This window comes from Siniperca chuatsi, linkage group LG5 (assembly GCF_020085105.1).
Source record: "Siniperca chuatsi isolate FFG_IHB_CAS linkage group LG5, ASM2008510v1, whole genome shotgun sequence".
Lineage (NCBI taxonomy): Eukaryota > Metazoa > Chordata > Actinopteri > Centrarchiformes > Sinipercidae > Siniperca > Siniperca chuatsi.
The window spans coordinates 24,842,614-24,853,330 of record NC_058046.1 but is presented as its reverse complement, the minus strand read 5'-3'; the positions used below and the strand labels follow the sequence as shown (position 1 = coordinate 24,853,330).

Here is a 10,717-nt window from a genome sequence, read left to right as displayed (position 1 = left end):
AATGTCCTCTCCTGAGCACGAGACAATGAAACTGAAGCTGTTGTAAACAGTTTGGTATCCTGATGTTTTAAATTAAGATAAACAACCAGGCAGAGTTTAACAGCCGTTAATGCACTCGCTTCATCATCACCAGGCTTTAGGAAGTGGACACAAAGAGGCAAAGGGACACCGGAGACTTATTGTGGAGGCAGGGTGGGGGGGAGACTTTGTAGCCGTGGAAACAGTTGCTAAGTAGCGAACCAAGGCGTCAGTGGATGAAGAGGGACAAAGATCTGATTGTGACGGGAGGCGAAGTGCAGGAAAAGAGAGAGAGAGTAAAAAATATGCACTTTTTTTTTAAAGATGGTCGAAAATTTCACATGCTGGTTAGGAACAAAACTCTGAATGAGTGAGTTGGTGTTTTTTTATTTTTATAATTGCTCGATAAAGAGGACTAAAGCACTTTTATGTTATATTATTAAATCCTACAAGGTGACTCACAATGTAATATTATAACAATACACTGCAATATCACTGTCCAGCGAAAACTATGAATCTCCAACAACTAACAATTATTTCCATTGTCCATTAATCTACGGATTATTTTCTCAAAAAATCACAATGTCCTAAAGCCCAAGGTGATGTCATCAAATTGCTTGTTTTGCCCAAACCTAAAAATACTTTATTTACTATTGAATAAGATCAAGAAAAGCAGCAAATCTTCACAACTGAGAAACTGGAATTAGGAAATGTTGGAGATTTTTTTCTTGAATCAATTATCGAAATAGTTGCTGATTATTTTTCTGCCGATCGACTAAGCAATTAATCGTTTCAGCTCTAACCTCTGAATTTAGTGATTTTTAATTTTTCACTGATGGTTAAAGTGCACCTTTATGGGTTGAGAACATGTTATAACTTCTTATGGCAAATAAACCATTTAAAAACCCACTGGATCATCTGAACAGTGTCACAAAGTTTTTTGGTTGGGTTTGGTTTTCTTGGCTCATGAAAGGTTCTGGTGAAACATTGACAACAATAATCAGGTGAAATGCATTGTGATATCTGTGCAATAATCAGTCATACAGTATGTTTAAGCATCAAAAACATTGTGGATTTTTTCACCAGAGCAGTCCAAAATAAGATGTTTGTCTTTATCATTTCATTTGGATCACCACTCACCAAATGATGGTTTATAGATTCAAAAGGACAGAAACAGGGAAACATAAAGATCGACTACCATATCGATTATTTGTCCCACCTGTACCAGTTCCCCATCCCCAGGTTCTCCCCATCCGCATCGCCTCGTCATCTCCCTCACTGCCGTGAAATCTGAGTGACAGAAAACAGGGACAAAGAGGACATCCCATTAATATGCTAATCCATGCGGGATGACTTCAACAAGCAGAGCATAGTCAGAAATACATGCGTGTCAACTGTGAGGCACGCTGTGTGAAATCAAAGCTCGGGGAGGAGGAAGATGAGGAGGAGGATGAGGAGGGTGATCTGAATGCATTGTGGTTGAGAGAGCTGTGGTTGTGTGCATAAAAAGAGGGAATCCCCACCAGATTTTTTCAATAGAAAGAATGATATCAGAAATATTCGACGGAGTGGTTTGACGCAGGTGGATCGTGCAGCATGTGTGACTGGTGTGTCCTTCCCATGTGTGGCCTTGCTCGCTTTGTGCTTGCATCAATAATCCATGCAGCCAGCTCTTGTGGGGAGACAGCAGAGCAGTGAGGACTTATGTAAGAGTATCAGGTCTGAGAGTTGGGTTGAGATCGACCCTCCAGGACCTGACTGACTGACTGAGAGGGGAGAAAAACCAAAAGAACGTGCACATAAATCTGTTTACAGTGAAGAAACAAAGAGACTTTCATTCATTCTGTAGCATCTGTACTGTATATCCAGAAATATACTTTTAGTGAGAATCTACTGTTTGCTTTAAAATTTTTCATGTTTTTGTCTATCCAGCTTCAGTGACCCAAGGGATTGAGCGAGTACAACCTGATCTCTCCTCTGTCTCAGTAAATGTACTGCGCTCAGTAGACTCCCCCTGCCTCGCAGAGTGTTTCATCCCATTCCCCTTATCTCCCTGGCCAAAATCCCCTGCCTCCAGAAAGCAATTTAAAGGCCAGACAGAGACAGAAGAGAGATGCAGGAATGCAGCCTCATGATAACACTGTACAGATCAGGTTCACTTGAGTACAACAGGCGGCACACAAGCCAAATGTAAGCACATTAAAAAAGGCATTTAAATATAAAGGAATGAAATACAAATACAATTTCAAATTAAAGGCTGGGCTTCAGTTTTATCTTGAACCTGTCATGCTGTTCATTCTTAGTTTATCACAGAAAGTGTGAAACACTTCTGAAAGCCAATTATTTTCACGCAACTAATATGTCAGGAGCCCACAGTAACATAAGATAATGCAGATGATGTGAATGTTTGATGAAACTGATGATTTAAAGTAACTTGTGGAGGGACTGACATTGTGTGAGGACTTAAGTACACTTCTCTTTTGTTTTTTAGTATACTTTTATTTTGTTGAACTCATCGACCAATGTCAAGATCAAAACCTAAAGATCAAGATTATCTGGGCACTGAACCAAAGGGTCAGGGGAGCCCTTAACGTGACTCAGCTTTGTAGTCGTGTTTAAAGTTTAAAAGTCCTTTTCCATGAGGTGTTTGTTCTTTTTTGATATGACAAAATGCTGAAAATGATCTGTCTCAGCAGGTAAATTTAGTGCTTCAGGGCCATGTGTAAGAAATTTAAAGGGTTAGTTTTAACATTTACATCTCTGTTTGGCATATTTTGTTATGATTTGTGACCTTTCCCCTCGACATGTTTAGGTACAGATGATTTGGCATGTTGGGGCTCTGTTATGTTGCTTTAAAAACTCTGTAATGTCTGATAAATGCTACCAGTTGGCATTCAAGCTAATGTGTTTTTAACTGTTTTCCCATTAGGCGGCGGTGGAAGAAGTATTCAGATCCTTTACTTAAGTAAAAGTACCAATACCACAGTATAAAAACACTCCATAACAAGTAAAAGTCCTGCATACAAAATTTTACTTAAGTTAAAGCATGTAAGTTTTATCAGGAAAATGTACTTTAAGTACTAAAAGTAAGTAAAAGTAACTACTCTATGCCGAGAAATGGCCCCTGTGAGTGTTACATCATTATTGATTATTATTACGCATGCAATATTATTTAAGCAGCATTTAACCCTTGTTTTTGGTTGAGTTGGAGATAGTTTTTAATTATTTTACATAGAGCTGCAACTAATGATTTTTATTATGGATTAATCTGCGGATTATTTTCTTGATTTGATTTCTTGATCTTGATCCATTATAGTCATAGTTTGGTTAGTAAAGAATAAGAAAATAGTGAGAAATGCCCGTCACAATTACCCAGAGCCCAAAGTGACATCTTCAAATGTCTTGTTTTGTCTGACCAACGGTCCAAACCTCAAAATGATTCAACTTCCTGTGATTTAAGACAAATTGTCACATTTGAGAGGACGAAACCATAAAATGTTTGGCATATTTGCATGAAAAAAGGCTTAGTAGCTTTAGTATAAAGTGTCCCGCAATGGAAATACTTAGAGTACTAGTACGTCAACTTTGTACTTAAGTACAGTACTTGAGTAAATGTACTTAGTTACTTTCCACCACTGCCATTAGGTGATTATTTTATATACCCTACAAATCATAAAATCATATTTATGTGTCTTTTTATATTGTCTTGTGTTTCTTATGTAAATCACTTCAGGTTGGCTTGTTGTGAAAAGGGTGCTATAGAAATAAACTTACCTTTTGTTTATGTAATACCTGTCTGTGTTGTATTGTCTTCAGCTGCTTGAATAGGCAGATAAAAGTGATGCCACAGACCAATGAAGCAGTTTATTGTGCTTGTTAAATGAAGACTGGATTGTAAATACCACCTTTTGGATTAGATAGTAATGTGAAATATATTCAGTAATTCTAAACCGATTCAAGTAAAACATACAAAAACAAATAAGTCAGTCTGATACAAAAGTTATGCGCTTGAATGATGTAAGTTTCAAACTCATGTGGCTCTGACATAAAGACATATTGTCTGACTGGCCTGATTTAGTCTAAATCTATTTAATATAACTCATAATTACAGCTCTGATATTATTCTTCATTATGACTTGAACTGCAGTCTGAAACTGTGGCCAATTCAGAAGCGGAAACACCCAATCAGGTTGAGCTCCTCTTTGCTCTGTTCCAGGAAGTAATTAATTTTAACCTGCATGGCAGTGGTTAATTAAATATTGAGGCAGCATAAATGGCTGTGTGTATTGGTCACTTCCTAAGATGACAGTCCCATCTCTCTTATCTGATCTGCATCTGAAGACACACACTTCTAGTCTTATCTGAAACAGTGGCTCTATCAGATTAACCCACGGCTGCAGTACACTGTGTTTTAGAAATGTAAGTACTGAGTACAGCTCAAGTTTTCAGGAACATATCAGTAGAGAGCGGAAAGCTGGTTATATTTGGTATGCATTTAGACAACTCCAACAGACATAGAGGTATTAGCGATTATGAAATACATTTATCAAATGTATTTGGAATAAATAAATCCACAAAAAAATACAATCCTCTTTTCCTACTGCATGGGTGCAAGCTCATTGTAGTCCAGCCCTTTCAGAAGATGAATGAGGAGTCTGGGATTACACCGGCATGCAATCTACTGTGAGGTTATAATCTGCTCTGTCTATGCTCTGCTGCCTCTACCTCGGGCTGCTTTTATTCATTATTCAACCACGACAGTTAAGAGCAAAGTCCGATTTTACAGTGATGGCCTGGAATTAGAAAATGCCTCTTTATGGGAATAAAGGAGAGAAAAAAATAGCAAAATTGATGGATGAGTGTGGTAAAAGTTTGACATTTTGTAAACTATGCATATTTGCTTTCTTGCTGAGAGTTAGGTTAACTAAATGAGATACCAGTGTAATACTTGAATGCTAGTTTTAGCATTAAGTATGAAGTTACCGCCACAGTTGGTTAGCAACAAAATCCGCCTACCAGCACTTCTAAAGCTCACAGTGACAGTGGTGGAGGTAATCTGAAGTATTCAGATTATTTACTTCAGTAAAAGTATTAATACCATGGTGTAAAAACACTGTTACAAGTAAAAGTCCTGTATGCTGCTTGAGTAAAAGTATGTAAATATAATCAGGAAAATGTACTTACAAGTAAAAGTACTCAATGCAGAACAATGGCCCCTGTGAGTGTCGTACTATATTATATCATTAGATTATTATTACTCATGCATTAATGTAAAAGCACGACTTTATTGTTGCAGTTGGTTGAGGTGGAGCTAATTATTTCATATAAGGCCGCAAAATTATTTTCATGATGGATTAATCTGTTAATCTGTAATCTGTATTTTCTCGATTAATCGATTGATTGTTGGTTTATAAAAATTCTGAAAATAGTGAGAAATGCCATCACAATTACCCAGAGCCCAAATTGACACCTTCACAATGCTTTGTTTTGTCAGACCAATAGTGCAAAATTCAAAATGATTAAAAATAAATTAAAATAATTACAAAGACATTTTTTTTTGACTTGGGGACCGTTGTCACATTTCAGATGTTTGAGTTGTTAGCACTTTCATTAAAAACACATTTACCATCTAAACTTCTCAGATTGGTTCATTTAATTAATTGTTTGAAGCCCAAAGAGGTAAAATTATCCAATATTTTTCACACCACTGTATATCAGATTGAGTGTTAAGGGTAATCATTAGCTTGGCAGTGGGTTTTACGTGTAATCGGAGTCTAAGAGTGCAGTAAGATAGTTGAAAATCAAGACTCAAACTTTAAAAGTTGACTTTAAGGCCTGGTGAGAGATGTCTTTAGTCTAAAACTATGCGCAGCTTTTGTCCACACACAAAAAAGGATTTTGGAAACAACTTGAATCATTTATTTTGGGCTGAATCAATGAATACAAAAACATTTGGAGTTGGCTGACAGTGCGAAACCACAGGAAGTATTTACAAATGCGTTATCTACAAGGAGGAATGGGATACTTGAAATCTGCTTTCCCAAAATGGGCAAAAAAATAGAGAGAGAGACACAAAAGTGGTGTGAACAAGTGCTGCCATTTACACTGGGGCTGTTTGGACCACAGCCAGCCGAAGCTTCATCACATCCCACAGATGGCATCATTCATACGGCTGACCGTTAATAAAAGTTGACACTACACCTCCCGCTGTGAATCTCACTAGACAGGATGACATCAGAAACCTCAGACAGTGATCAGCGACCACCATGAGATCACTTAAGACAAGTCCCAGTCACCTGTTTTTCTCTATTCTCCCTTTTTGGGCTGATAATAAAAAACAACTTAGGAAGCCTCTTCATCGATCTTCGGCGCCAAGTAGTATTTGACGTGTCCCATATCAGCAATCTTGTACTCCACCACTGTACAAAGACAAAAGTCAAGTTAGGGCCTCAATGACGTCTGTGAACATGTTGAGAATCCAAATGAAGACTTCTAAATAAAAGTAGAACGGATGCACTTACCGAGGGGGATATCAGCGGACATGCTGAGGGTGACGGTCTTGGACAGCGGCGTGGCCTTGGTGAAGAAGTTCAGGTAGTTGAGGGCAAAGATCAGCTGGACGGGTTCATTCATCTCAATAGTGACCTAAAAAACAGGAAGTGAAGGGGAACGGTCACAAGCATGTACCATCACAACAGTAAAAGTAAATTAGGGCTGCGACAAAATTATTTTCATTATCGATAAATCTAAATCTTAGGTGACGTCTTTAAATATCTTGTTTTGTCCAACTACCAGTCGTTGAAACCATAAAAACAGATTATTAGCACATAAGACAAAGAAAAGCAGAAAATCTTCACAACTGAGAAGCTGGAACTAATGAATGTTTAGCATTTAGCTCAAAGAAATGCCTTAAACGATTATCAAAATAGTTACAGATTAATTGTTTCAGCTCTGAAGTAAAGCTCTTAATCCTTTCTTCTGGGGACAAAAACATTAAACCAGTAATCAGTAAATAAATAATTTGTTTGAATTAATTATTTTTAAGAAGAAATTGACATTAGCAGAACTGGCCAAAGTTATTGCTAGGTTACTAAAAATCCAAACTAATACTGAATATCTGAGGTAAGCACAAAGCAATAATCGAGAGTCAAAAAAACCCCCAACAACAAAAAAACCCCAACAACCTGTCAATATATTGGCCAATACTTTTCCTCCATGTAAAATAACTAGGTCAGCACTCTCTGGTGGACAAACTGTGTATCCTTGGCATTTCTGTATTGTCATTTCTTGTTTTATCTGACGAAATAAAGGCTGATACCATAATATGGTGAACATGCTAATATCGGCCGATGTTGCCACAGATTCATTTATCACTTGGCTCCACTGTTATTCTGATTAGAAGTGAAACACTCACCGCCTCGTCCTCTTTGTCTACGTTACTGGTCTGGGACAGCTTGACGTTGCCTGTGCCCAGCTCTCCCGTGGCGGAGAACTTGACTCCGTCCTTGGCGCAGGAGATCATGACGGCGTCACCGATCTGGGACAGGTCACGGCAGATACGGGCAAACTCCCCGGAGGGCATCTTCACCACACAGCTGTACTCCTGCTCCTGGGAGAGAAACAAAAAGGGGGAAAGGTCAGGAACAGTGTGCACGAAAAGTATGCTGGACCCAAAAGACAAGGACAGGCCACAAATCAGCGAAAGACTCATCCCCCCCAAAATGCACCCCAGAGCGCCACAGGAAGTCATTCCTGCCTGTGGCCATCAAATTCTTTAAATCCTCCCTCCAAGTGTCAGTCTGTATGACCCGACACTGGATCATTAACATCACTGCAAAACTTGAAATAACTGTGCAATATTTTCTGTTTAATACTCCTGTGCAATATACTGTTTTCAGTTTAAAATCCCCTATTTATTGATATTTATTCATACTTCTATTACTGCTGTGCAATATCCACCGTCTCATAATCATCTTAATAAGCTACACTTAACTTGACAGTACTCATTATTACACTATTAATTATATTATTACATTGTATTATACCGCACATACTTAACCTCTAAAATCCACTTTTGTACTTACACTTATTTTAGCTTTTATACTTATATCCACTTTGTACTTAATTTAACTGTATTATAGTGTAAGACATTTTGATTTGCTTAGTACTTCTATTCCTGTGTGCATTGACGTGATAGTGAGCAGCTGTAACAAAAGAGTTTCCCCTCGGGAATAAACAAAGTATTTCTGAAATTACTTACTGGAATACCAAGCTGCTCCACATCTAAGTCCATCAGTTTCATCTCATAATCTGAGACTTTCTCCTGGTCTGTAAGAGTGAAAAGAGAAAAGGTAAATAAGACATTAATGCTTAATAAGAAACCATGGCAATAACTCAAAGTCAAAAACTTACTGAGTGTCTCAAACACGAGGACAAGTGTGTCTGCATTATCTTCTGCTCTGAGGGTGATGATGTCTTCGTTTCCTGCACACTTCAGGATTTTTGACATACTGTAAGGGAATGACAGGGCGAACAAACAAGTCAAAACTATGTTACAAACCACCCAGGAGTAAAAAGGAGTAAATGTCCTGGCAGCAGATTTTGTGGCACCAAATTGTAAGTCATAACCAGTGAACTTTTGGCAGGCATCTTCGCTTAAGGAAAAATGACTTAAAGCAATTTATATATTTTATTAAAACAGTTGCCATTTGGACTGATTGATTATTCACTCATTGTTTAACACCAAGCGAGAGTCCCTAATTGTATATATATCTATAATGCTAGATTTGCTAAATGTTTTGTGCTCATGCCGTTAAGTTGACAATATACATGTAGTGCATTAAAGTTAACCAAACCAGAATATATGTGGCCATAACACATTTGTTTGTACATGTCACCACTAACAAATTATGGGACACCATCATAGCTGAGTAACAAACCATCCAGCGCACCGGTGTCACGTTACAAAGAGAGGCAGTGAAACGGAAGTGGAAGTTCCCGGGTTCAAACAACAATTCCCGCCAACCCGAATTTGGCGCTCAAATGACGTCGCTACTTAAAATCTCAACGTAGCTGTTGTCTCAAACAGCGCCAGATGTACTTTCAACACACACACACACACACACACACACACACACAGAGTACGTTAAACCAATCGACATATTTGTAATTAATGCACATGCAAACCGCTGTATTTGCACGCTGACAGTAAAGACTTAAAACTGAGTAAAACTGAGTGCTCAGTGCAGGAAAGAGACATGCCCGGGCAATTCCGCCAAGATGGCCACCCTCTTTGTAAGCTTCAGATATTAAAAGACAGACCATTAACTTGTGCTAACTAAAGATACTGAAGCGACCGTTTGACCGTGTGTAACGTTAGCGGTTAGCGATGGGCATAAAAACCGCTCAGGTAAACCAAACCTCTGGTGTTTTTACATCGATTTTGCAGCGGCAAAACTTTTGACAACAGTTAGCTAACGTGACATTAGTCAGCAGATTCTTCCCTTCTCTGCGAGCCAACAACCTAATAACGCAACAGATCGACTTAATACGAAAACAATGTTTTTTCTGGTTAAAAAGAGCTGTGTGTAATGTTTGCTCCACCTGCTGAGGTTGACTCCCATGGCGAGGTTTCTGTCGCAGCGGTACGAGTCGAAGCCGTCATGCCGCAGGGTGAGCTGGACCAGGGAGACGTGAGAGGAGTCCATGCTCTGCAGGGAGATGCCGGACGAGCTGACGTCCCAGCAGGCTTCTGTGATCAGGTCCTTCAGAGCCTCCAGCACCTTCTTCAGGATGGACCCCTGGACCAGGCGAGCCTCAAACATGGTTGCTGTGGAGTTTTTAAGTCTTTGTAGATTCAAACGAAGAGATTATTTTGTGTCGCCTTTAGCGTTACTCCGTCAAAATGGAGGCTGCAGTTTGAGTTATCACCGAGTATGAGAGAGAGCTATGGAGGCTTCTTTAAAAGTTCAGTCTTTGTGTGTTGTTAGCTAGCAGAAGTACAACACGCAGACACCACTCTCTCAGCAGAAGAAACGTTTGAGCTGTAAGCGCGCGCTAACGTCAGCTTTTAATGACTTGGCGTCTTTACGTCATTTCCGTCTCCTTATCGGTTCCTCCCACCCGCTAAAACGAGTGGGCACTGATTTCGGCCATATTGGAGAGGACAATTCTGCAAACCGGGGACAATCAACACAGAAAACCGAACAATATACTCAGAAAGACAACTCATAGTAATACGCATTAGATTAAAAAAAACGTAACATACAATAAATCAAAAACAATTATTGTAATAAATCTAATTGTAAAACACTAAAATGACCTGATTTCTATGTTTAAGCTAAGTGTAGTTATAGTACATAGAAAGTACACACTTTCAAAAAAGCAGATACTGGAGTATGACATTAATCAATATTATGTTTGTTTTTCTAACATTTTTTGCAGATTTGAGACAGTTATTAAAATTCATGTAAGAAAAGGTTGATTGAGGAACATCTGTTCTTTCATTCAATGTGGTATTTATTGACAACTAAAATTAGATTAAATGTATTATACTGTTACAAACTAACTGACAAACTTGGACAAACTAATGTTATTGTTTACCCTATCCCCCTTTTTAACAAATGTGCTGCATTGCAACATAAAACATTTTTATTAAAGTGAACAAAAGATACCGTTTAAAGGCTTTTTTCTCCAAATA

General features: G+C 38.5%; 1 protein-coding gene across 1 annotated transcript; it reads right to left on the bottom strand.

The window, feature by feature from the left end:
• Positions 1-5,914: 5,914 nt before the first annotated feature.
• On the bottom strand, positions 5,915-10,067 carry pcna (proliferating cell nuclear antigen). The gene is made up of 6 exons (XM_044197007.1): positions 9,622-10,067; positions 8,431-8,528; positions 8,279-8,346; positions 7,433-7,627; positions 6,540-6,663; positions 5,915-6,437 (listed from the first exon to the last, which is right to left on the bottom strand). Exons 1-6 carry the CDS (start codon positions 9,840-9,842, stop codon positions 6,361-6,363), a joined length of 783 nt encoding a protein of 260 aa, XP_044052942.1. The 5' UTR covers positions 9,843-10,067; the 3' UTR covers positions 5,915-6,360.
• Between the last annotated feature and the right edge of the window lie 650 nt (positions 10,068-10,717).